Source organism: Oryctolagus cuniculus, chromosome 21, assembly GCF_051225735.1.
Source record: "Oryctolagus cuniculus isolate XC-2025 breed Fujian yellow rabbit chromosome 21, ASM5122573v1, whole genome shotgun sequence".
NCBI classification, from domain to species: domain Eukaryota; kingdom Metazoa; phylum Chordata; class Mammalia; order Lagomorpha; family Leporidae; genus Oryctolagus; species Oryctolagus cuniculus.
In genome coordinates this window covers 5,243,656-5,269,829 of record NC_142887.1, presented here as the reverse complement: position 1 = coordinate 5,269,829, position 26,174 = coordinate 5,243,656, and the positions used below count along the sequence as shown (strand labels likewise).

Genomic DNA, 26,174 nt, shown 5'->3' with positions numbered 1-26,174 from the left:
GAGCAGGTACCCAGCAGATTGCATCCTGTGGCTTCGAGTCCACTGCAGTGCCCTCCATTTGCATTTGCAGCTGGTGTTCCCAGTCGAGTGGCTGTTAATGCCTTGGCCGTGGGAGAACCTGGGATGGCCTCCAAGCCAGCCTCCCCCGGTGGAGGGCCTACCCAGGTAAGGTGCCGGGTGGCGTGCCTGCCCCTACCCAGGTAAGGTGCCAGGTGGCGTGCCTGCCCCACCGACGTCCTTTTGCTCAGACACCCATTGTTCAGAACCCTCTGCTGTGGGTGGGGATCCTTCTCAAGTTAGGCGACTTCAGGAACATCTCTCTGGGTGTGGGATTTTGATTTTAAAACATGCTTCCTAAATGAAAGAAGTGAGTCTTGGCTTTGAGACTGCAGAAGCCTTCTTTGTCTCTCCTGCACGCCTGCAAGCATTCCCAGGTGCTGGAAGTGCTCGCTTTGTCCTGAGCCTTGCTCCTGCTGCTAGCAGGGGAAGGGCCCTGCTTTCCACCGGCTCCCACCTGTTTCCTGTAGACCGTGGAGTGGGGCTGCCGAGGGCGTCTGTGCGGGTCTGCTGGAGGTGGTGACCTGCGGGTGTCCGTGATTTTTGCACAGGAGGAAAAGGCCAGGCTTCTGAGGGAGCGGCTGGACCAGATCCATCTTGCCAACGAGCGGCGCTGTTGCCAGGCCCCGGTGTATGGCCGGGACTTGCTGAGGATTTGTTCCCTGCCAGGAAGAATATACATGCCTGGGAAGGTGGCTGGGCCGGCCAGCTGTCACCTGTCACCCTCAGAAAGTAAGGGCGACTTGATTCTGACCCTGAGTCAGTGCCAGGAGTCTCTGCAGGACGTGCTGGGCAGGTGAGTGGCCTGCCTGTTGTCCAGGCTGCAGTCTTCCTCGTGGCCGTCTCTGTCCTGCTCCCCAGCAGTTCTCATCCTCTGGTGTTCATCTCATTCCCACAAGCCTTTCCACAAGACCCACCTTGGAAGTCTCTGGAAATCACTGCTGGGGCCTGCAGCCCTGGTGTCCGGGTCCCTGTGTGCTTGAGGCAGCCCAGGTCCTGCGTGCAGACCACGGCACCTGAGCTGCTGGTACTGCTGCTGTTTTCCATCCTGTTCTTTGAAGAACCATCTTACTGGAACAAACCACATGTCCAATTGCATGTTCCTTGGTGAGAAGTATGTGCAAGGTTAGAACGACAACTTGAGAGGATAAATGCAATGGGTGCTTCCGACGCTTAGTCCTTGCTGCTCCTCTTCTGAGAGTGCTGGCCCTCCTTGTGGTTCTGTGACCACAGGGACCTGGTGTCCAGGTGTGGCTTCAGCTCCTGTTTTTTCCTTTTCTGGATAACTAGGTTTCTCCAAGTTGTTCCCAGTTTACAAGAGAGCCCTGCTGCTCCCTGTGCCGTGACTCCGTGTTGAGGTCTTCCTGTCTCAATCTTTCAGATCAGGAACAAATGGGCACAGAAAGAGAAGGGAGAATCACCTCTGAGGCTGAGCTGTCCCGCTGCTTCTCCGGTCCACTGTGGCCGGACAGAACCTCTGGCCTCCTGTCCTTGTCCTCCTTCGAAATGTTAACACGTGCTGGCTAACACGTGTCTCCTCCTCCCTTGAGCCTGACAGATGACGTGTTGGGTTTGGATGCAGCTGTGAGCCAGTCAAAGTAAACCCAGTTTTGGCTGATAGCCATGGGAAGGGCCTTCTTGGGGCAGTGGCCTCTGTAGGCTGGGCCAGGGGTGCTTTGCCGTTATGTCCTTCTGTTGGCAGGGCCCTCGGGGGAGGCAGCAGCTGTAGCACTTCACACTCAAGAGACGATGCCTCTGTCCCAGAAGTCCCAGCTGAAGCTACAAGCGTCAGACGGTGTAGGCCATGTCTGAACCAGTTCTATGGTTTGGGGAATGCCTGCACGGTCTGTTTAGGCCTAGGCTGGCTGTCATTGGCTCCCTGCCCCTCACGATGAGATGCCATCCATGGGGACTGAGTCTCAGCTCTGCTGTTTCTTTCACCACTCAGGCAGAGTGCCTTGGAGCCTTGCCAGCTGTGGGCTCTGGGCTGCATGGTGACCAAGCCCGCTTTCTACCCCTCAGGGTGGCCTGTGTTATCCCTCCTGTGGTGGCCGCACCCCCGGCCCTGTGCGTGGCAAGGCCTCCCTCCCTGTACAGCCACAGGCTGCGGGTCCTGAAGCAGCGCCTGGAGGAGCACGCGGCCCCCTTCCTCCAGCAGCTGCGGCGCTGGACGGCCCTGCGCTCGCTGCAGTTTCCTGAGCTGAGGCTGGTGCAGTTCGACTCAGGTACGAGGGCCCTGTTGGCAGCTGGTCACCTGGGCCTCGGCGCTGCTGCAGCCCTCTCCTGACACTCCCCATGCTCCTCCGTTCCCTAGGGAAGTTAGAAGCCTTGGCTCCCTTGCTGCAGAAGTTGAGATCTGAGGGGCGCCGGGTGCTGATTCTGTCACAGATGATTCTGATGCTGGATATCTTAGAGATGTTCTTGAACTTCCATCACCTCACCTACATCCGCATTGATGAGAACGCCAGCAGTGAGCAGCGGCAGGTGAGGCAGACACCGCTTACTTTGACCTTGTGCCTCAGTGGCTTCAGCTTGGCTCACCAGGTCGAGACTAGGGTCTGAGTGCTGTTCATGTCCTGTGATCCTGAGCCCCTCCACTGTGTTCCTCACCCTGTCACAGGCGGTTGGGTGTCTCAGGACAAAAGCTGGGGACCTACAGTGCTCAGCAGGCCTCGTTGGTGCACCCAGAAAACTGCTTAGACCACCTCATAATTAGAGGGCTTGTCAGGGTGCAGGGAGACAGGCCACCAGGTTTACTGCTGGTGGGAGCACAGGGAAGAACGATTTTCCAGGAAGAACAGAAGGCCTGAGGTGAACCTTAGCAAATTGAAGGTTGACTTAGTAATTCTAAACCTGCAACAGTGCACAGCGCACCATGGAACTGCCTACACTGGTTCATTGCACAAGTGTTGAAGATGACCCTGTCAGAGACAAAGCAGAAACGAGTAAGTAAGGAATTGTCTGTGGCAGCATCATAAAGAAAACTGCTCCTGGCACTGCCCGTGTGGCTGGACAGCTTTGTCAGTAGCATTTCCAGTTTCCCTGTGTGCTTGTGCAGGCCCTGGGAGAGCCTGGAGAGACATGTGCCAGAGCGTCTCCAGCTGACAGTGCAGCAGACGGCTTGAGTGTCAGAGTTCTGGTCCTGTCTTAGCAGGGGCGGCTGCAGAGAGCTGGCCAAGCGTCCTGGTCACTGGTCCACGGCCTGAGCAAGGCCAGAACATGCGTCGTGGTGGTTCTGTTTCTCCTGCTTCCTCAGCCTTACTCCAGGGTGGTTTTGCCTGTAAAGTGCCCTGGCATTGCCTGAGGATAGATGAGAAAGCACAGATCCCTCCCCAGGAAGATTTGAACTTCTTTTGGGGCCTACAGTTTGAGCTGACAGTAAATTTGAGAGAGACCACTGTGTTTCCTCCATGCTCACTATTGTGTTCCTCAAACAATGCAGGGATGTTTGTGACTGTGGGAAGAGCCAGGAAAAATGCTTCATCTTTGGTGTAACTTGAACACTGGCCCTGTGCCACGTGGTTCACAGTCAGCTGGTTAGGGAATGGTCTCTGGGTGACCATTTAGAGGTGTTAAAGGTGGCATGTCGTGTTCACCTCAGGAGCTGATGCGGAGTTTCAACAGGGACAGGCGGATCTTCTGCGCCCTTCTCTCCACTCACAGCCGCGCCACAGGGGTCAGCCTCGTGGAGGCAGACACTGTCGTGTTCTACGACAATGACCTGAACCCTGTGATGGATGCCAAGGCCCAGGAGTGGTGTGATCGGATTGGGAGATGCAAGGACATTCACATCTACAGGTGAGGCCCCCAGGAGGCAGGACAGCAAGGAAGGAGTGTGTGCTGCCTGTGGATTTTGGGGTTCCCTGCTGCTTCATTTCTTTTTCCTTGAGATGCATATTCCTGCGGTTTAACTGCTCCTTATTTGTACTTAACATTGGCTTGAAATTATTGAGTGCAGATGTTGCTTCTCTGTACCTACCTGCTCTCATCAGCATTAGGGGAAGGGACCTACTCTGGCGACCCAAGCCTTGGCAAGGGTGGTTTATGTTTTGGGTTGTTTCAACTGTTTTTTGTTTTGTTTTGTTTTTAAATAAAGATTTATAGGGCCAGTGCTGTGGCATAGCAGGTAAAGCTACTCCCTGCAGTGCTGGCCTCCCACATGGGTGCCGGTTCAAGTCCTGGGTGCTCTACTTCCCATCCAGCTCTCTGCTATAGCCTGGGAAAGCAGTGGAAGATGGCCCAAGTCCTTGGACCCCTGTACCCACATGGGAGACCTGGGAGAAGCTCCTGGCTTCGGATCGGTGCAGCTTCAGCCATTGCAGCCATTTGGGGAGTTAGAGTGGTTGGAAGATTTTCTCTCTTTCTCTCTCTTTCTCTCTGTGGCTCTGCCTTTCAAATAAATAAGATTTATTTATTTTATTTTGAAAGGGTTATAGAGAGGGAAAGACAGAAAGATCTTCCATCCACTGGTTGATTCCTCAAGTGGCAGCAACAGCCAGTGCTGGGCCAGGCTGAAGCCAGGAGCCAGGAGCTTCATCCAGGTCTCTCATGTGGATTCACGGGCCCGAACACATGGGTCCTCAAAAAGTGGAAAAGCTGCTGCTTTCCCAGGCCATTAGAAACGAGCTGGATCAGAAGTGGAGCAGCCAGGACACAAACTGGCACCCGTATGGCGTCGCAGGTGGCAGCATGACTTGCTATGCCTCAGTATTGGTCCTACAACTTTATTTTTTCAAAAGATCTATTTATATGTATTTATTTGAAAGTCAGAGTTAGAGCGAGATACAGTGGAACAGAGAGAGATCTTCCATCTGCTGGATCAGTCCCCAGATGACCACAGTGTCCAGGGCTGTGCCAGGTTAAAACCAGGAGCTTCATCCAGGTCTCCCACGTGGGTAGCAGGGGCCCAAACACTTGGGCCATCTTCCTGCTTTTCCCAGGCTGTCATGTTAGCAGGGAGCTGGATTGGAGGTGGAACAACTGGGACACAAACATTTTCAATGAGAGGGTGGTTTGTGTGATAAATAGGGATGCATGCCTTGCTGCCCACCAATGAGAAGGTGGGTTGGAGCATGGCTTCCTTGTGAGTGTCATACAGTTCAGTTGGATGGAGGGCAGCCTTCAATGTAAGATACAGGGCAGGTGTTCAGCCTTTGTGGTTAAGATGTCCACCTCCCCTGTTGAAGTACCTGGGTTCAGCTCCAACTCCTGGTCCTGACTCCAGCACTCCAGCTTTCTGCCACCTGCTAATGCACACCTGGGAGGCAGCAGGTGATGGCTCAGTAGTTGATTTCCTGCTACTCACATGGGAGACCTGGATTGAATTCTCAGCTCTTGGCTTCAGCTTAGCCCAGCCTCAGCTGTTGCAGGCAGTTGGGAAGTGAACCAGTGGATGGGGGCTCTCTTTGTCCTTCTTTCTCTGTTTCTCTGCCTCTCAATATTTTTAAAAATATAAGGAGGGATGGAGGCTGGCACTGTGGCATAGAGGGTGAAGCTGCCACCTGCAGCACCAGCATCCTATATGAGCGAAATAAATCTTAAAAAAAAAAAAAGAGGGAAAATGGGAATATGAATAGTGAATTCCAAGTGGCAAACAAGCATGAAGAACTACTTCAACTCACTGTGGTCTTGAGAAAGAGGTGCCCATTCAATGTGTGACAGAACACTTCAGCAGACAGCACGATAGCGAGGGGAGCTGCACCTGCCCACCAGCCCTGGGCAAGGCCCGCAGGGATTGGTTCAGACTCTTTGTAAGCATTTGGCACCTTCTGGAAGTTAAAATGACACCTGCCTGTTGTCCTCAGTACATCCATAGCCAGAGACTAGTGTGTGTGGGCAGTTTTGTGCGCGTGGTTCAAAGCAGGAACTGGGGTTACCTGCCGTGGGAAGTAGCAGCACTGTTGGTGTATAGCAGCCAGGAGGGAATGACTGCCTTTGGAGGGATTTCTGTGATGCACTGCGAGAGTGCAGGTCAGCACACAGGGAGACACACCACAGGCTTCTAACATGGACGTGGTGTCTCCACAGTGAAAATCCTTGTATGCCAGAAAAGCCTGCCCACTTAGACGTGAGGCATCAAACGGGATGTGGCATCTTTCAGATGTTTGTGAACTAAAACAGGTGGGCGGTATCGTCACAACATTTCAGTGGTTATCTGAGTGATCATCCTGGCAGCACTTCTGTTTTCTTCCTTGCACTCTTGTGTGATCCGATTGTTTATGAGTGCATGCTCAGAGAGAGTTGTGTGTGGTGAGCCTGTGCAGAGTTGTGTGGTGAGTGTGTGCAGGGAGTTGTGTGAGAGCAGTGCCTGTGCAGAGTTGTGTGGTGAGTGTGTGCAGGGATGTGTGTGGCGAGCGTGTGCAGGGAGTTGTGTGAGAGGAGTGCCTGTGCAGAGTTGTGTGGTGAGTGTGTGCAGGGATGTGTGTGGCGAGCGTGTGCAGGGAGTTGTGTGAGAGGAGTGCCTGTGCAGAGTTGTGTGGTGAGTGTGTGCAGGGATGTGTGTGGCGAGCGTGTGCAGGGAGTTGTGTGAGAGCAGTGCCTGTGCAGAGTTGTGTGGTGAGTGTGTGCAGGGATGTGTGTGGCGAGCGTGTGCAGGGAGTTGTGTGAGAGGAGTGCCTGTGCAGAGTTGTGTGGTGAGTGTGTGCAGGGATGTGTGTGGCGAGCGTGTGCAGGGAGTTGTGTGAGAGCAGTGCCTGTGCAGAGTTGTGTGGTGAGTGTGTGCAGGGATGTGTGTGGCGAGCGTGTGCAGGGAGTTGTGTGAGAGGAGTGCCTGTGCAGAGAGGGAGCAGGCAGGTTGCATTACATGATCCATGGAATTCCTCCCAGATGCAGGGACTGTGCTCATGAAGCTATTCCTCCCTTCTGTTGGATGGCTGTTTCCTCTTTATTAGGATTTAGTTCTTTTCTACACTTCTGGGTTCTTACTTCTGGTCTTTTTGTCTATTTTTATTTAAGTTCTCCTCCCCCCCTTTTTTTTTTTAAAAAAGATTTATTTATCTATTTGAAAGGCAGAGTTATAAAGAGGCAAAGAGAGAGAGGTCTTCCATCTGCTGGGTTCACTCCCCAAATGGCCACAACAGCGGCACTGGGCCAATCCAAAGCCAGGAGGCTGGAGCTTCCTTCAGGTCCCGCATATGAGTGCAAGGGCCCCAGGACTTGGGCCATCCTTTGCTGCTTTCTCAGGCCATACCAGAGAGCTGGATTGGAATTGGAGCAGCCAGGACTTGAACCGGTGTTCATATGGGATGCCAGTGTCGCAGACAGTGGTTTTAGCCACTGTGTCACAGCACTGGCCTCCCTACCCCCTGCCCCCTCCTCTTTAAAAGGATTTATTTGAAATGAAAGTTGCATAGTGAGAGGGGGAGAGAGAGCTCTGTTTGCTGCTTCACACTCCAGATGGCTGCAATGATCTGAACTCCATCCAGGTCTCCTACGTGGTGGCAGGGGCCCAAGCACTTCGGCCATCTTTGCTGTTTTCCCAGGCCATTGGCAAGGAGCTGGATTTGAAGTGGAGCATCTGGGACTTGAACTTGTGCTCATATGCTTTGCAGGTGTCACAGATAGTGGCTTAATCCATTATGCCACAACACTGACCCCTAGGTTCCTTTGATTTGAAATTTTCTGGAAAAATTCCATTTGTTCTTCTCTGTGAAGACCATAGTGTTGGAATTGTTGATGCTTCCTTGATTTGCACATTAGCATTTTATGAGCAAGCAGGCCCTGGGCAAGTCCTGGCATGTGGGTGAGTGTGCACGTGTTAGGCCCTTCCTCATTGCAGCCTTGTGCCTGAGCTCCACTTCTGTCCAGTGGAGGCAGCATCTGCAGCTCAGAGTCGTCACTGAGCACCTGCAGGACGCGGAGACACAGAGATGAAAATGCCAGTAGTAACGAGGAGGAGACATCTGACAGTGCTGGACACAGACAGCCAGGGAAGTGGCTACTCTGCCCGTGTGGTCAGAGACAAAGATGTGTGAGATGAGTCTGGAAGGACCGAGGGGTAGCACTTCCAGACTGGGTGGCAAGAAGAGGGTGGTGTGAGACAGCACTCGGGCCATGTCCTGCTTTCCCAGGTGCATTAGCAGGGAGCTCAGTTGGAAGTGGAGCAGCCGGGACTCGATCTGGTGCTCACGTGGGATGCTGGTGCTGCAGGCAGTGGCTTAACTTGCTGCACCACAGCGCGTGAATGCTTACCTTACTGAGTCTGTTAATCCCCTAAGATTTTGGATAATTTTGGATAGCCACTGGGGCTTCTAGGGGAAAGATGGCCACAGACACATCAACCAGAATCCCTCCAGGGGTCAGGGCATACTGAGGCACAGCAGTGGGTATTGGTTCCCCAGCCACTCTGTGCACCTGATCCCTGGTCGTCCTTCGTGTTTCCAGGTGGCTAAACTGTCACTCTGTGTGTGTCTGTGTTTCATTCACAGGCTTGTGAGTGGAAATTCCATTGAAGAGAAATTGTTGAAAAACGGAACTAAAGATTTGATCCGAGAGGTAGCCGCTCAGGGGAACGACTACTCCATGGCATTCCTCACACAGGTACTCTCCGTTTGTGGACAGCCTGTGTGGTGACACGGGAAGCCGTGGTTTGGATGCCTGGTGATGAGGACGCTTAGCTGACAGGGTCCCAATCCCATGGTTCTCAGGAATAAAATTGTGTCTTTGCTATGAAAAATAATGCACATTTCTGTGTGCAGCGCACCATCCAGGAGCTGTTTGAGGTCTACTCCCCCATGGATGATGCCGGCTTCCCTGTGAAAGCTGAGGAGTTTGTCGTGCTCTCTCAGGAACCTTCCGTAACAGACAACATTGCTCCCAAGATCGCAAGACCTTTCATAGAGGTGAGAGTACGCTGGCCTTCCCCAAGGAATTGACTGCACTGGGAGCTGTCATCCTGCTTGCCCAACCCGCGCTCCGACCCCAGATGATGCTCACGGTGGGCTGGGGCATTCAGTGCCCATGTCTGCCTTGTTCCTCCTCAGCTGCCAGCCCCCTTCCCTCTGCCCTTTCTGTCACGAGGCTTCTCGAAAACACACGAGGAGAGCGCATGACCCAGGCTCAGGGTTGGCAGAGCTTTCTGAGCCATACTGCATTTCCCTGCCAGCCTGCACTGCCCCCCACCCTATACCTCTGTCCGTGTCCCACCCTCCCCTGCATGGCTGCCTGGCCCCACAGTAGTCAGCTGTCTTAGCTTTACTTGCTCAGAAGAGTTCAGATACTGGGCCAGCGCTGCGGCTCACTAGGCTAATCCTCCGCCTTGCGGCACCGGCACACCGGGTTCTAGTCCCGGTCGGGGCACCGGATTCTGTCCCGGTTGCCCCTCTTCCAGGCCAGCTCTCTGCTGTGGCCCGGGATTGCAGTGGAGGATGGCCCAAGTGCTTGGGCCCTGCACCCCATGGGAGACCAGGAGAAGTACCTGGCTCCTGGCTTCGGATCAGCGCGGTGTGCCGGCCGCAGTGGCCATTGGAGGGTGAACCAATGGCAAAAGGAAAACCTTTCTCTCTCTCTCTCTCTCTCTCTCTGTCTCTGTCTCTGTCTAGCTCTGCCTATTAAAAAAAAAAAAAAAAAGTACAGATACTGAGCTCTCTGAATATGGCTGGCTTGTGTCAGGTATATCGGAACCATGGTGGGGACTTGGTATGGAAATAGCAGTTGATTATCTCATGAGCACTGGTTCCACTGGATACCTGCAGTTTTGGCTTTCAGGAAATACTTGACTGTGCTAACTTGGCCACTAGGAGATTTCACACCGTCACGTGATGACCTCTGTGACAGTGTTGGTGCGTGCACACAGTGTAGTCTGGGCCACTTCTCTCATTTCACTCCTGCTCCCTGTGGCCCCAGCCTTGGGTTCCCAGGTCCTCTGGGAGGCCTCACCGCGTCCCCCAAGGGGCTGCCCTGTCCATGAGATGGGCACTCAGCTGCAGGGCTGGTTTCCTTCACTCTGGTTACGTCCTCCTGTGGCTCAGGGTCTCACAGACCCTACCTTGTGTTGGCGGTGTGGGCTGACACTGGTATGCTGTTGCTTGGCTGTGCTGTGGAAGCCTCAGTGCCAGACTATGCAGCCCTCCCACACTGTCCCCTCACCTTCCTGGCGCTGCCTCCTCGCTCTCCACAGCGTATTGTCACCTCCTCCTCCACTTCTAAGCCCTGACTGTTGAGCAGGGGGGAAGCCGTAACACACACGGCACAGTGTTTGGGAGCTCACAGCGAAGAAGCCTTGCCGGACCTGGCCTCCTGCTCACATGACAGCCACAGGGCTTTATCTCACATGCTTCTTCCAGAGATTTGTGTAATTTACACAAAGACTTCCTGTACCCGTTCTATACTAGGAGCTATAGATTACCTCATGGTGTTTATAAAATAGGTCATAGAGAGCACACATTTGTCATGGTGGTTAGGACACTGGAATGCCCACGTTCCATAGAGGAGTGCCTGGTTTTAATCCCTTCTCTGCCTCCAGTTCTAGTTTCCTGCTGATGTGTACCCAGAGAGGCAGCAAGTGATGGCTCAACTACTTAGGTCCCTTCCATGCACATGGGAGACGTGAATCCAGTTCTTGGCTTCTGGTTTTGGCCTGGTCCAGCCCCAGCTGTGATGGGCATACAGGGAGTGAATCTGCAGATAGGAGTGCTCTCTACTTTCAAAGAAGTAAACATTTTAAAAATACGTAAGGTGGGGCCAGCGCTGTGGTGCAGCAGGTTAAGGCCCTAGCCTGAAGCGCCAGCATCCCATATGGGTGCTGGATCTAGCCCTGGCTGCTCTACTTCCAGTCCAGCTCTCTGCTATGGCCTGGGATAGTAGTGGAGAATGGCCCAAGTCCTTGGGCCCCTGCACCCACGTGGGAGACCCAGAAGAAGCTCCTGGCTCCTGGCTTCACATCGGCCATCTGGGGAGTGAACCAGTGGATGAAAGACCTCTCTCTCTGTCTGTACCTCTCTGTAACTCTTTCAAATAAATAAAATAAATCTTTAAAAAAAATTAGGTAAGGTAAGCATGAGGTTTAGAAAGATTCAGTAATGCATTAGGTTCTTTTCTAAGAGTAGCCTTTTAATTACTGTTAAAGATTTCACAGGTAACCTGGAAGAGCAGTGTAGGGCCTAAGATTGTGTGTGTATGTGTGACATGTCTGTGAAGGTATGTGTGTGAGGAGTGACATGTCATGACGTGAGAATGTGTGATATGTGAGTGTGTGTGTGGTCCTTAACAGTCCTGCAGGTGCTCCCACGCTGGCTGTGTTGTGGGCAGCAGCTGGGTCAGCCGCAGGATCCTCTGGAGCCGAGTGCTTCGCTTGTGCCAGGCTCTTCCTTGGCAGTTGGAGCACAGTGTTGAGAAGATGAAAACTCCACTTTCCACGCAGCTTATACTCTTGTGTAGAGAGAAACAGAACTGAGTGAGTGAGTAAAATAATTTATTCATGTAAAAAGATGGAAAGGCTAGGCTGTGAATGGGAGCAGGGTGCGTCCTAGAGTGTCGCGTTGTGGGTACAGAGCCAGCAGAGCCGGGGCACCACTGCAGCTGTGTGGGAGTGAAATGGGGAGCCATGCAGGGTTTGAGTTGGCTGTGGTATGCTCTGGCGTTCCTTAAACAGTGTCCCCTGGCTCCTGACTTTGGACTGGATTATAGTGGGCAGCCTGGGGATGGGTTAAGAGGCCAAAAGTAGACATGCAAGTGAGTATGGTGTGTGGGACAGGTGGGCAATGGTGGAGTCTCTAAAGGTGCAGTTGCTGGAGCTGATGGATGTGATGGGAGAAGGGGCTGCTTTCACCGGCACGATCCCCCCACGAGAGTTACAGGCTGCTCTTCGGCAAGCTCGCTTGTGCTCTGTGCGTGTGCTCTGCCTGCCTGCCTGCCTGCCTGGTGGGTTTCTGCAAGCCTGGCTGTGCGTGCCCCTGGGTTGTACCTGGGAGTGGTTTGAAGAAAAGTTTCTGTCGAAGTGTGAACATGCAGAGAAAGGAAGACATGTCACAAAAATTAAGCCAGGTGCATTTTCTTTCTCCTTCCCCTCCCCTCCCCTCCCCTCCCCTCCCCTCCCCTCTCCTCCCCTCTGCTCCCCTTCATTTTCTTCTAGATATTTCTTTTTCTTTTTTTTAATTTTTTTATTTTTATTTTTTGACAGGCAGAGTGGATAGTGAGAGAGAGAGACAGGGAGAAAGGTCTTCCTTTGCCGTTGGTTCACCCTCCAATGGCCGCCGTGGCTAGTGCGCTGCGGCCGGCGCACCGCGCTGATCCGATGGCAGGAGCCAGGTGCTTCCTCCTGGTCTCCCATGGGGTGCAGGGCCCAAGCACTTGGGCCATCCTCCACTGCACTCCCTGGCCACAGCAGAGAGCTGGCCTGGAAGGGGGGCAACCGGGACAGAATCCGGCGCCCCGACCGGGACTAGAACCCAGTGTGCCAGTGCCGCAAGGCGGAGGATTAGCCTAGTGAGCCGCAGCGCCGGCTCTTTTTCTTTTTTAATACTTAGATGCATAATCTCTCTGGAAATAGTTTCTGTTATGTGTGAGATAGGTTTGCCAGATTGTCTTAGGAACAGGTTGTATATTTTCAATTTATGTCTTTTAACTAAAAGCCGCACGCCCACCTCAGATATGAGTGTCTGTGTGCATCCAGGAGCAGCAGCCAGGCGTGTGCTGCTACAGGTTCTGACAGGTGACAGTGCTCCCTCCTCACTGGAGTCTGCAGGGCTCAAACTGGAATGAAGCCATCCGTGTTTGTTCCTTTGTGGACTTGCTTTTGCTGCCCTGTTGTGCTGTTCCTTTCCTGGTTGTGCTGTGGGCAGTAGCCTCCACTTGCCGTCGTTGGTCAGAGCTGTTGCTAGGGATGGGCGTCAGGTGTGAGATGAAACCAAGTAGCCCTTCTTTGTTCATGGAGTCTGGGAGCTCCACCAGCCCTTTTTGTCCCACCGTGCATGTTGGTGAGTTGGCCTGCTTTGCCTTCCTTGGGGCCTGCCTATCCAATGTGATAGTTGGTTTGGGAAGGCCTGGAAGGTTTATGTTTGTTTATTTTTCCTTATTTGAGAAGCAGCGCTATCTGTATATCTGCATCTGTAGGTATATCCCTTTATCTATCTATAAATGGGGGTGGGAATTGCACAGAGATTGATCATCCATCTGCTGCTTCACTCCCCAAATCCATGTAGCAGCCAGGTATGGACCAGGCCTGCACCAAGAGCCTAGAACGCCCCATCCAGATCTCCCATGTGGCTATCAGGGACCCCGGTGCTTGACTCCTCACCCGCTGCCTTCCTGTTAGTGGATGCTTAAATAGACGCAAAGTAACTGGGGCTTGAACCAGGCACTCCGATGTGGGATGCAGGTGTTCCAAACTGTGCCTAACTGCTGCACCGCAGTACTCGCCCTTGGAAGGCTTCTTGCACTCACTTCCTCTAGGCCCAAGTACCTCTCTGTCCTGGATGCATAGACCTCAGAAGTGAGGCACTTGCCCAGCGGATGTGGTGACCATGGTGTAGGCATTTGCTCTAGCTATTTGAAGAATGGCTCTGTTTCAGAATGCCTCAATTTAAAACATATATCCCAGTTTCTAAATCCAGAGGCTTTTTTTAGGCCCTCAAGAGCATCGAGTGTTTGGAGGAAGATGCACAGAAAGCCGGCGAGGCTGTGGTGCCTGGGTTGGATGCTGACGCCCTGTTGTCAGACTCAGGCGACCTGCTGGTTGAGGACGGGCCATCACAGCTGGAGGAGCTGGCTGACTTTATGGAGCAGGTATGGGGGTTTCTCCTTTTTAAGTAAACTTGACCTTTTTATAAGAACAATCACTTTTTAAATTCAAGTTGTAAGGAACTTAATTGACCTTTATTAATGTGCTACTAACCCAATTTAAAACACTTTTCTGGAGCAGCTTACACCTATTGAAAAATACGCCTTGAATTACCTGGAATTTTTCCATACTTCCTTTGAGCAAGAAAAACAGAGAAGTAGTGGGGTAAGTGGGTCTACTTTGGGTCAGTTTAACATGAAGAATCTCAAATTTTCAGTATTGAATTTAGTTTGAAGTACATGTGACTTCACTGAAGTAGCAGAAGCCCAGCCTCGGGCAAGACGGAAACAACTCTGGGCAGCTGTGAAGCTTACGTTTACATTGGTTCTCTGTGTTTGAGTCAAAGCAGCCTAGTAAGAGGGTATTCTGTTTGGGCTGACAGGAGAGGGGCCAGTGTCCAGCACTGAGCCAGGAGACTGCCACTGCGTTTCAGGGTCGGTGCCTGGGGGTGGGCACTGCCTCTTCTGCTTCCGAACGTGCTGCTTCTGCTGCTCTGCCTGCCAGGATGCAGTCATGGCGTCGGTGAGGGAGTGGGAGTCCCGGAACATGAAGGCGCAGCAGGACAGAGAGGCCCAGCTGCAGCTGGAGCAGGAGGAGGCCGAGCTCCTCACCTACACCCGAGAGGACGCCTACAGCATGGTACGGAGCGGGCCTGCACCCCTGCCTCGGGCACAGTTGTTCAGCTGGGGGCGGCTTTTGCAAACCTCCATGCATCTCCTCGAGAAAATGCCCAGGAATTTTTATTCTGTCAAAACAACCAAATTCATGTGTGTTTGTTGTTGTTTTTAAGATTTACTTATTGACTTGAAAGGCAGTTGGGGAGAGAGCATGTAAGCAGGCGCTCCTCCATCTGCAGGTTCCCTCTCCAGATGGCTGCAGTGGCTAAGGCTGGGTTAAGCTGAAGCCAGGAGCCAGGAACTCTATCCAGTAACTCCTATGTGGGTGCAGGGGTCCAAGCACTTGGGCCATCTTCCACTGCTTTCCCTGGCGCATTAGCAGGGAGCTGGATCAGAAGTGGAGCAGCCGGGACCCAAAACTGGTGCCCACATGGGACACTGGCATTGCAGGGGACGGCTTAACCCTCTGTGTGCCACATTGCTGGCCCCCATAATTTATGTTCTGAAGCAGGTATTTCTTGGTGGCTGTCACTTTGTTAGGGATTTGCATACTTGGTGGCTTCTAAATTGCTTTGCAGCTCTAAAAAGCATGTTTATGAGTTTTTCAGTACTTATGTTGGCCAGACTTACTTGGAAGACCCACGTATGAAAATAATTTGAAGCTTACAGCATGAAGCTAAGACTTTGTCCCATTTAAAGCACACCTGTGTTTCCTGCAGGAATATGTCTACGAGGATGCTGACGGGCAGACAGAGGTGATGCCGGTAAGCAGCCCTCCTACTGTGTCTGAGTGAGCAGCTCCCTGCCTGCTCCCTGTCTGCTCCCTGTCTCACTGAACTGTCCTCTCCATACAGCTCTGGACCCCACCCACTCCCCCTCAGGATGACAATGACATCTACATTGACTCGGTTATGTGTCTCATGTATGAAACCACCCCCATCCCAGAAGCCAAGCTACCCCCGGTGTATGTGAGGAAGGAACGCAAGCGGCACAAGACGGACCCCTCAGGTGGGCATTATGGCGTCGGGGGGCCCAGAGCATTGCCTTCCTCCTATAGAGCCCTCAAGTGTTGTCACTTGGCTGCCCTGCTGTGGCCAAGCGGCCATCTGCCGTCTGTCTGCGTGCCCTCTGTTGTCCCAGTGAGGAAACAGAAAAGTTGGTTTTGTCTCTAATGGATGCTTTCCAAGCCCACTTATCCACATGCTCCTTGTGCCCTCCTTGCTCCCTTTTTACTCCCTTTGTTCTGTGTCTCACTGTTCAGCTGCAGGCAGGAAGAAGAAGCAGCGGCACGGAGAAGCAGTTGTCCCGCCCAGGTCGCTGTTCGACCGAGCCGCACCGGGCATGCTCAAGATTCGGCGAGAAGGCAAGGAGCAGAAGAAGAACTTGCTGCTGAAACAGCAGGCTCAGTTTGCCAAGCCCCTGCCCACTTTTGCCAAGCCCACAGCTGAGTCTGGGCAGGACAGTCCCGAGTGGCTCATCGGCGAGGACTGGGCCCTGCTGCAGGTGTGCGGTGTGGCCCTTGGTGTGTCGAGCTGTGGGATCGCCCTGTAGACAGCCTTTGGCTGAGGGAAGGCCTCTCGCTCCCAGTGCACTGACCTCTTTTTTTCTGAAACCCGGTGCCCTAGGCCGTAAAGCAGTTGCTGGAGCTGCCTCTGAACCTCACAGTTGTGTCGCCGGCCCACACCCCAAACTGGGATCTTGTCAGCGATGTCGTCAACTCCTGCAGCCGGATCTACCGCTCTTCCAAACAGTGCCGGAATCGCTACGAGAACGTCATCATCCCAAGAGAAGAGGGGAAGGTGAGCCCAGCCTCATTGTTCTGAGAGGGGGTCCAGGTGCGCTGACCTCAACCTGCAGTGCTGGCCAGGGCCAGCTCGTGTTCGCCACGTCGGTGGTAAAACTGGCCTCAGGGCTCTGAGGATTCATGAGGCTGAGGGTCTACAGGTCTGCACGGGGCCTGGTCCGTAACACAAACAGTGATAGAGCTCGACCCTGAACTTGAAAGTTAGGGTCATATTTGATGCTGACAGCTGACCTGACTCCTGATGTTTTATCTGAACCAGCCTCCGTGTTGCAACTGTTATTTGGAAAACTCTCCTCTGAGTACTGGGTCACATCTTGGCTTTTTTCCTTTTTTAAAGAAAGTGTTTGTTGAGTGAGTAAAAGGAACTCTTCCTTTGTCATAGTCGTTAACTCAGTTACAGGAAGGTTTGTCACTGTTTCCTGTGCTGTTGTGGTGTGGAATGCTGGCACACTGCAGTCATTCGGCACTACAGATGCTGTTTCTGGATTAACTGTACACTGAAAGGCTAACTACCTGGGCTAAATTGAGTCCCAGCACCACTCCTTAAAGAGGCTGGCTGGCTGTGGTTTACAGCCCGGCTTAGATGAGCAGCACTGCTGGTCTGGGCTGCATGCTGCCACCACCACACCTGCCTTGCCTCACCTTTTCTCCACCTGGCAGTCTTCTCCTAGCCCCTGCTCCTTGCCTGCAGCTCTGGCCTCTCCCCAGGGCTCTGCTGTGCCAGTGTGTCCGCCTCTCCAGTGCCCTCTGTGGTGACGGGTGCTGCAGCTGGTGTGCGGGGGCAGCTGCCCTGCTGAGCACCTCAGGGCCCTGTCGCAGCAGGAGCTGTGGTCCCGTCTTCCAGCTGTGACAGGGTAGGACAGGTGCAGGAAAGAAGGGCAACTAGTAGTTTTTATTGAGTTTGCTATGATGCCTTCTGTGTCCAAGCCAGATCTGTCGTGGTAAGAACACCACACTAAGTTCATTTCTGAAATCACTCTGAGTCATCCTGGTTCTTATCTAAAAAATTCTTGTGCCTAAACAGAAACTGTTTCTTAGCTTTTTTGTTTAAAGTAAAAAGGCAAGCCCTCCTCAAAATACCATTCTGGCCAGTGCCGCGGCTCACTAGGCTAATCCTCCACCTGCGGTGCCGGCACCCCAGGTTCTAGTCCTGGTCGGGGCGCCGGATTCTGTCCTAGATGCTCCTCTTCCAGTCCAGCTCTCTGCTGTGGCCCGGGAAGGCAGTGGAGGATAGCTCAGGTCCTTGGGCCCTGCACCCGCATGGGAGGCCAGGAGAAGCACCTGGCTCCTGGCTTTGGATCAGCGCAGTGCGCCAGCCACAGTGGCCATTGCGGGGTGAACCAACGGGAAAGGAAGACCTTTCTCTCTGTCTTTCTCACTGTCCACTTTGCCTGTCAAAAAAAGAAAAAGAAAAAATACCATTCTGTGGTACCTTCACCAATACAGTGACCTGCCTGAAATCTTGTGTTAAGTCATTTATGTTGCAGAAGCATTTATATTAATGGTCATTGCCTTCTATGGAAGCAAGTCAGACTAAGCTTTGTTCTTCTCTCATAGCTGAACAGGGCAGAATGCACTCGTAGTTATGAAGGTGGAACACAGAATAAATTGGAAAACTGACAGCTGGTGCTGCGGAGTTCGTAGGCAGCCCCTAGTCAACCTGCAGTTAGTGGCCAGCACTTCTGGAGCCTCTTCCTCCTTTGTAGAGTTTTCTGTGAGTCAGGAAACACGCAGAGACGTGCTGACCTCCCCGGGAACTCCCTGACCCTTTTCACACCCAGTCATCTCTGCCGGTGAAATGTGCATAGCTGAGGCACCCATACCCGTTGCACCATGCAGGGCTCCAGTGTGTGCCTGTGGCGTAAGCAGGTTCCTTCACTGAACACACAGTCGTTCCTGCCCTGGCCGTGGCTTGGGCCTGGATCGCTGTCTGTAGACTGCCATGGTCTCGTCCTGACTCGCCCTTTCTCCCCACCTCCTTTCCTGAGTTTTATTTGCATGTGAGAATGCACCCATGTCTGCCACAGAACCGCCTGGTTCAGCACACAGACCAGTGTAACCTTGCACTTTGGCTTTCTTGTCCTGATGTTCCTTGGTATTACCTTGGAACTCAAGGCATTTGGTAGTAGCCACATGTGTGCACATATATGTGTACATGCGTAGATGGGTGGGTGGTCACGCCTGCACCCAATGCTGCTGTGTTGGTGCAAGGCTTCATGGGAATAATCAGAAATGCCAAGGGGAGGGACCCTAGAGAGGGAGGAGGAACTCTGAGCTCTGGGACCCTGTGTAGGGGTCCCTTGTCTGGGCTTCTGTCCACAGGAGGAGGAGCTGCCTAACATTCTGTGGGCTGCTGGGGTATCTCGGGAGTGAGTAGATCAGTGGCCTCTTGTTAAGCTGCAGGATTTGTGAAGAGAAGACGTCCATTTTGTTTCAGAGCAAAAACAACCGCCCCGTGCGCACGAGCCAGCTCTATGCGCAGGATGAGAACGCCGCCCACACCCAGCTGTACACAAACCACTTTGAGTTAATGAAGACCACTGCTGGCAAGAGAAGCCCTCCCATCAAGCCCCTGTGAGGCCCCACCTGGTCTTTTATGTGGGTGGTGACTGAGGGAAAAGTGTTTCGGGGTCTGATAATCTGTGCACCAAGGTCTTCTGGGTGGAGTAACCACTGTCTCCTTTCCTGTGCCGCAGGCTCGGCATGAACCCCTTCCAGAAAAACCCCAAGCATGCCTCTGTGCTGTCGGAAAGGTATGTCTGTGTCAGGGCTCACTAAGTGTAACGAGCCATGCAAAGAGCGCGTTCCGGACTCTGGCATTCAGCAAGGAGAAGGGTTGATAGATGGGCAGAGAAATGGGAGACGCGCAGTTCCGGTGGAATCTGAGTGCTGAGGCTTGTGGTGTTTGCTGTGTTTCTATAATGCTGGAAAAAGGAGTTCCTGAGGTGAAGTGGTCACCCCTGCCAGGCGCCATCACTGCCCAGGGTCAGTCTGGAGTCCCTCTTGCCGGTTCCTGCTTCCTTCCCGGGCTCCACGGAGCCACTAAGCATCCTTGTCAGAGCGAGCCAGCTCCTGATGCATCTGCTGACAGCCCCTGACACGGCTCCCTTCAGCCATCCTGCCTGAGCCTGAGACAGGCCCGGGTTCTGCCCTGCCCTGCTGCCTGAGTGTCCCAGCCGCTGTGCCTCCTGAGGCCGGGCCACCTGTTGAAAGCCACATGCCTGCACTGCTGTTTTTCTCTGTAGCATGAAGCATCTTTGGCTGAGCTGTGTCTGTTCCTTGTTGTCTCTGAGCCTGCAAGCATGGAGTAGGGTTCATCATGCGACTCGTGCAGCTCGTGGTTGCCGACGGGCCTCAGGCCGCCCAGTGCTGGGCTGTGTGCTCAGTACGACAGTCACAGCCCTGTCTTCAGCCAGCGTGAGGAAGTCCTCGGGCGATCACGGCAGTAGTTTTCTGTGGTGTGTGGGGAGAGGCTTGCACGGGCGAGCAGAGAGCCTCTCTGCGATGTGAGTGCGGCCTGACATTGCAGGCACCAAACCTCTGCGTGGCCGCGCCTGGTGTTGAGGTGCCCCCCCACCCTGTAGGAAAGTGGAGGTGGCGCAGCTGAGCGAGGTGAAGCACAGCACCCAGGGGTTGGGGGGGACATGGCTGTGGGGCTACTGGGGGTTCTATGTGGACAGTGTGTTGAGCTCATGGGGGCGGGCAGTGTCCCCCAGCCAGAGTCTGATGACAGTACCAAGCCCTGCATATACCACACTTTCTCCTCTTCGTGGAAAGGAAGCACTTCACCACGCCTGTGCTTTGGCCGTTGCTGTTAAGTGGAGCGTAGCTGCTTGGACACAGGCACTGCCGCACCAGGCGGTTGATCTGAGCGCTGACCGAGGGGCAGCGTCGTGTGCAGTGCTGACTCACGTCCCAGGGGCAGGACGAGGCAGCGTGAAGTCTCCTCATACCACTCAGGACTGCGCGTGATTGACATTTTAGGAGCTGCTCATTTCTGGAGTTTCCCATTTGATGTTTGTGGTCACTGTCAACTGTGGGTCACTAAAACTGCAGAGCGGGAGGTTGTGGGGAAGGGCGGATGAACACCATGTCTTTAATTTTTGCTTCTGTCTCTCAGTGGGATCAACTACGACAAGCCACTGCCTCCCATTCAGGTTGCGTCTCTCCGTGCAGAGCGGATTGCCAAAGAGAAAAAGGTGTGCACTCTGGACCCTCAGACTCACACGGGACGCTGCCTGATCGCCTCTGTGCCCGGTTGGCCTGGCGTGGCTGGGTCCCTCTTCAGTGGCTTCTCTGTTCTGATCCTTTAGGCCCTGGCTGACCAGCAGAAGGCGCAGCAGCCAGCCGTGGCTCAGCCACCTCCCCAGCAGCAGCAGCAGCCCCCACCACCACCTCAGCAGCCACCACCACCACTGCCACAGCCACAGGCCACAGGCAGCCAGGCACCAGCAGGACCGCCAGCGGTGCAGCCTCAGGCCCAGGCCCAGGCCCCAGCACAGCCACAGCCTGTGCAGGCTCCACCAAAGGGGCAGCCTGCCATCACCACCGTGGGCAGCGCTGCAGTGCTGGTGAGGAAAGGTCACTGGCCCTGTGTGCCGGGCTGCCCCTCCCACCCCAGCATTTGGCATGAGTGCTTCCTGTAGGGCTGAGCACATGGTACCAGTTCCGACCGCTGCCAGCCAGCAAACCTTCCTCTCTGGGGAAACAGGACAAAAGACTTGGTCTTTCTCTAGCATATGCGGGGAACCTTTTTTTCTGACAAGGGCCATTTGGATATTTATAGCATTATTTGCAAGCCACACAAAATTATCAGCTAAAAAATTAGCCTGCTGCAGATGATTGAATTCCATGTCCTGCCTGTGGTTGCCTTGGCAGGGCCAGACCAGGTGATTTTGTAGGCCCTGAACAACCAATGGACTGGATGTTGCCCAGGCCTGCCCTAGGGGAAGTGTGTGTCTCCCCCACCAACTCTGCTTTTGGGGGCTTGGTGATTTTCCTGGATTTAGAAGCTGGAGCAGCTGTTGTTAGTGGAGGCGATGAGGAAGTTTGGAATTGTCCGAATCCCCTAAAATACAACTAGGACTAATTCTTGTCACTCCCCCAGATGTACAGATAGACATGTGCCCACGTGTCTAAGCTAGCTGCCTTCTTCTTCTTTTTTTTTTTTTTTAAAGATTCATTTATTTGAAAGTCAGAGTTACGCAGAGAGAGGAGAGGCAGAGAGAGAGAGAGAGGTCTTCCACCCGGTGGTTCACTCCCCAGATGGCCGCAACAGCCGGAGCTGTGCCGATCCTGTCTCCCACGTGGGTGCGGGGGCCCAAGGACTTGGGCCATCTTCTGCTGCTTTCCCAGGCCATAGCAGAGAGCTGGATAGGAAGTGGAGCAGCCGGGTCTCGGACCAGCGCCCATTTGGGATGCCGGCGCTTCAGGTCAGGGCGTTAACCCACTACACCACAGCACTGGCCCCTAAGCTAGCCTTCTGAGAACATACGTACATGGATGTGCTCATCCACATGCATGGATCTTAAGTGCCCTTTGTGAAATAAAGTTGTAAAATGCACAAGAAGGTGGCAGGTGATGTGGCGCAGTGGGCTAAGCTGCCACGTGGAACACCTGGATCCCATATCGTTGCTGGTTAGAGTCCCAACTCCTGTGCTTCCAATCCAGCTTCCTGCTAATGGGCCTGGGAAGGCAGTAGATGATGGATGGCTCAAGTACCTGGGTTCCTGCCACTCATGTAGGATAGGTTCCTGGCTCCCGGCTTCAGCTGGCCCAGATCTGACTGGTATGGGTATTTGAAGAGTGAACCAGTGGAAACATGAGCCTTCTTGTGTGTGTATACTCTGTCTCTCTCCCTTATTCTGTCTTTCAAATAAATATCTAGAAAAGAAAACTGCCAAAAAGCACAGGAAGGAAAGGCAGAGTTACAGTCCGGCAAGCTGCAGTGTCGCACCCCTTTGCTGCTGTGTGTCTCGTAGCTAAGCATGTGTGTTGCAGATGTTGGGATCGCAGGTGCAGTCACAACACCGTCAGCCAGGCAGGAAAGTCTCTTCTGTGTGGAACTGTTTTTTCCTCCATCTATTTATTTCTTTTAAAAAATTATATTTACTGTAGTGGGAATTTTATGTACACTCAAGAAATTTTGTTTTTCATTCATCCAAAAGATATACAAGTCTCTGTTTAACATTTGCTTGGTAGGAGGCCTGCCCCAGTGAGCAGCAGCACAGGCATGGTGCCAGCTCACTGGAGTGTGCATCCTGGCAAGGAGGTGGCCATTCAGACAGAGTAAGGTCATTTTAATGCTATCAGGAAGGGGTCAGGTGCAGGTGGCTGGTGGTGTGAGCCAGGGGCCAGCGCTGGGGTCGGCTATGCAGTGTGTGGCTGTGTGTGCACATGGGCGTGAGCTTAGATTTGGTTCTGAATGAAATGGGAGTCCTGGGAAAACTCAGGCAGGGGAGAACTTGGTGTGAAATTCAAATGAGCTTTCTTTGTTAAACAGGCAGGAACCATTAAGACGTCAGTGACAGGAACAAGCATGCCAACTGGTAAGAGACGCAGCTGTGTGCTGAGGAGGGAGACTGGTATGTTCATATGCTAACCCCATGCATGACTCTGCTACAGGCACCGTGAGTGGAAATGTGATAGTGAATACCATTGCGGGTGTCCCTGCAGCCACCTTCCAGTCCATCAACAAGCGCCTTGCCTCGCCTGTGGCTCCTGCTGCCTTGCCTGTGAGTTGTCCCTGCACCTGGGGAGCACATGTGGCTTGAAGTCTGGGGAAATTAACTGCCTTTCAGAATATTCCATTGGTGAAGAAAGTATTGATGTGGTTTAAATTTCACAAAATAACCTGATGAGCATGGCAATTTCAGAAACACTCAGATGTGTAGGAATGGTTTCTGTTTGGTAATTTGAGGGAATGAAAACAAGAGTTTGATGTTTATATGTTGAAAATTTCCCCCCACCATATGATTTTCAGAGAGGAGCTGGGAGCAAGGGGATGCATTGCTGATTGTGGTGGCACAGGTGCCCCCAACTGCACCTGGCAGTGCCTGTGTGGGGAAGCAGAGGAGCCGCGGTTCTCTTGGAGGTTGCGGGAGGGGACGCATGTCCTGCTGGGACAGACTTTGCCTCACACGTGCTGCCGCAGTGAGGAGCACAGGTGCAGGATCAGGGATACACCCCGCCTGGGTGAAGGTACAGGCCTGGGAGAGTCAGAAACACAGCCCAGCGTCCAGCCCCTGATTTTCTCTGAAGGTTCACCTTCTGAACAGAACAAAATGGAGCTCAGGGACTGTTAAGGTATGAACTCTGATTGCTCACTTAATCACAGAATGAGGAGAACCTGACACGTCAGGCTTAGGTGACTTTGGCTGTAGAATGCCGTCCATCTTGGGTTGTGTTAGAATTTTTATTTTCCTTTTATTTAAAAGATACAGAGACAGAGATGTGGATCTTCACTCTGCTGATTCACCTCCCAAATGCCTGTGACAACCAGAGCTGGACTAGGCTGAAGCCAGGAGCTAGGAACTCCATCTGGGTCTCCCACATGCGTGGCTGGGACCCAAGTACTTGAGCTGTCTTCCTGCTTTCTGGGGTGTGCGTTAGGAAGCTAGATCAGAAACAGAGCTGGACCTCAAACCCAGGGACTCACAGGAAGGCTGTGGGCATCCCAAGAGAGTCTGCCTGAGGATGATGTTGGCCAAAGCATGGGCCCACAGATGAGTGGAACTGCATAGGGTGTAAAAGAGCCTCGTCCTTCTGTGTGGGCAGTTCATCCTGGTGATAGTGCCAAGGAAGTTCAGTGGAGAAGGATGGTCTTTCCAATAAAGGGTGTTAGACAGCTGGGTAGCCATACACAGCCCGTAACTTACACCATGCGTAAAAGTCGCTCCGGAGTGGTGTTCAGCTTAGCAGAGCTTCTCCCAAGAAATCAGGGTGCCATTGTATGTACAGAACGGAGTAGAGCAGAAAACTCATTCTGTAACCCGGAAAAGGTCTTTTGTCTTGGTGATGAGTTGAGAGTGGTCATTTTTACACCTCTCTCTCAGTGAGTGAAAGGAATGAAAATTACTGAATAAAACATTTTTTAAATTTTAAGTTTCGAGGGACTGGTACAAGAACAAATTGTTATCAGACCCAAGTGTCAGGGAAAGAAGCAGCCCCAAGAAATAAACAGGATGTACTGAGGCTGTGTGTGCCGTGAGCGTCAGTTCCAGCATGTGGTATGAGGGGAGTAAAGGTCAAGCCTAAAGCTTGCCCCACATGGACTCTGAAAGGACGCTGTGGACATATGAGCTGGGCCCAAGGTCCAACGTGAACTCCACCACGGGGCGAGAGTACACCGGAGGTGAGACCCACCACCTGCCACTCCTGGTGCTGACCGAGTGCAGAGGGTGGCCCTTAGTTCGCAGTGGTGGTGCTGGGCGGCACGTCCTGTCCAGGAGACTGTGCTTCACCTTTGATGTCTTAGAGCTCCACAGATAGTTATTTTTGGAAGATTGATTTATTTGAAAGGCAGAGTGAGGGAGAGACAGAGCAAGAGACAGGGGAGATATCTTCTGTCTGCTTGTTCACTTCCCAGATGGCTATAACAGCCAAGTGTGGGTCAGGCTGAAGCCAGGAGCCCGGAACTCCATCTGGGTCTCCCACATGGGGGCCAGGTACCCATGTACTTGAACCATCAATGTTGCCTTCCCAGGCACATTAGCAGAGAGCAGGATTGGAAACAGAGCAGCCGGGATGGGACAGCACTCCAAATGGGATGCTGGAGTTGCAGGCAGTGGCTGAACCCACTGTGTCACAACACTGACCCCAGTTTTCAGGTACAGTGAGTAGCAGACAATGAACAAAGTAGGCACCAGGAGTGGAAACTAGCAGAAACAAGCATGAGACATTGAGATTACCAGGTTTAGTTTAGAAACCAATTAACTAGGGGCCGGTGCTGTGGCGCAGCGGGTTAACGCCCTGGCCTGAAGCGTCGGCATCCCATATGGGCGCCGGTTTGAGACCTGGCTGCTCCACTTCCGATCCAACTCTGCTATGGCCTTAGAAAGCAGTGGGAGACCTGGAAGAAGCTCCTGGCTCCTGGCTTTGGATTGGCCCAGCTCTGGCTGTTGCGGCCAATTGGGGAGTGGACCATCGGATGGAAGACCCATCTCTCTCTCTCTGCCTCTCCTCTCTCTGTGTATCTCTGACTTTCAAATAAATAAATAAATCTTTTTTTTTTTTTTTTTAATAAACCAATTAACTATGGCAAGCATGGTGTAGCAAGTTAAGCTGCTGCTTAGAAAGCCGGCATCCCATATCAGGGTACCATTTTTAGTTCCAATTGCTCTGTTTCCAATCCAGCTTCCTGCTTATGTGCCTGGGAGGTGGAAGTGGAAGATGGCCCAATTACCCAGGCCCTTGCTACACACATAGGAGGCCAGGATGGAGTTCCTGGCTCCGGGCTTCAGCCTGGCACAGATCTAGCTGTTGGGGTCATTTGAGGAGTGAACCAGTAAATCAAAGATTTCTCTTTCTCTTTCAAATAAACAAATCTTTTTAAAAATTAGACTGTATTTAAAGAAATAAAAGGCCGGCGCCGCGGCTCACTAGGCTAATCCTCCGCCTTGCGGCGCCGGCACACCGGGTTCTAGTCCCGGTTGGGGCGCCGGATTCTGTCCCGGTTGCCCCTCTTCCAGGCCAGCCCTCTGCTGTGGCCCGGGAGTGCAGTGGAGGATGGCCCAGGTGCTTGGGCCCTGCACCCCATGGGAGACCAGGAAAAGCACCTGGCTCCTGGCTCCTGCCATCGGATCAGCGCGGTGCGCCGGCCGCGGCGGCCATTGGAAGGTGAACCAACGGCAAAAGGAAGACCTTTCTCTCTGTCTCTCTCTCTCACTGTCCACTCTGCCTGTCAAAAAAAATAAATAAA

General features: G+C 53.0%; 1 protein-coding gene and 1 non-coding gene across 25 annotated transcripts in view; both read left to right on the top strand.

Moving 5' to 3' along the window:
• EP400 (E1A binding protein p400) overlaps positions 1–26,174 on the top strand; it is a 120,460-nt gene that overhangs the window by 76,553 nt on the left and 17,733 nt on the right. For all 24 annotated transcript variants that reach the window (XM_089322930.1, XM_070066262.2, XM_051837621.3 and 21 more), the window contains 20 exons: positions 71–165; positions 609–853; positions 2,080–2,282; positions 2,372–2,541; positions 3,659–3,855; positions 8,484–8,595; positions 8,754–8,897; positions 13,621–13,779; positions 13,916–13,999; positions 14,339–14,473; positions 15,171–15,215; positions 15,306–15,459; positions 15,713–15,954; positions 16,077–16,250; positions 18,693–18,829; positions 18,952–19,008; positions 20,376–20,454; positions 20,569–20,826; positions 22,758–22,803; positions 22,880–22,989. In XM_089322930.1, coding sequence (XP_089179056.1) covers positions 71–165; positions 609–853; positions 2,080–2,282; positions 2,372–2,541; positions 3,659–3,855; positions 8,484–8,595; positions 8,754–8,897; positions 13,621–13,779; positions 13,916–13,999; positions 14,339–14,473; positions 15,171–15,215; positions 15,306–15,459; positions 15,713–15,954; positions 16,077–16,250; positions 18,693–18,829; positions 18,952–19,008; positions 20,376–20,454; positions 20,569–20,826; positions 22,758–22,803; positions 22,880–22,989 — 2,846 coding nt within the window. The remainder of the gene's footprint in view (positions 1–70; positions 166–608; positions 854–2,079; positions 2,283–2,371; positions 2,542–3,658; positions 3,856–8,483; positions 8,596–8,753; positions 8,898–13,620; positions 13,780–13,915; positions 14,000–14,338; positions 14,474–15,170; positions 15,216–15,305; positions 15,460–15,712; positions 15,955–16,076; positions 16,251–18,692; positions 18,830–18,951; positions 19,009–20,375; positions 20,455–20,568; positions 20,827–22,757; positions 22,804–22,879; positions 22,990–26,174) is intronic.
• Positions 3,305–3,437, top strand: LOC127488409 (small nucleolar RNA SNORA49). Its single transcript, XR_007916112.1, has one exon. It is a non-coding gene; the product is annotated as a small nucleolar RNA SNORA49 (small nucleolar RNA).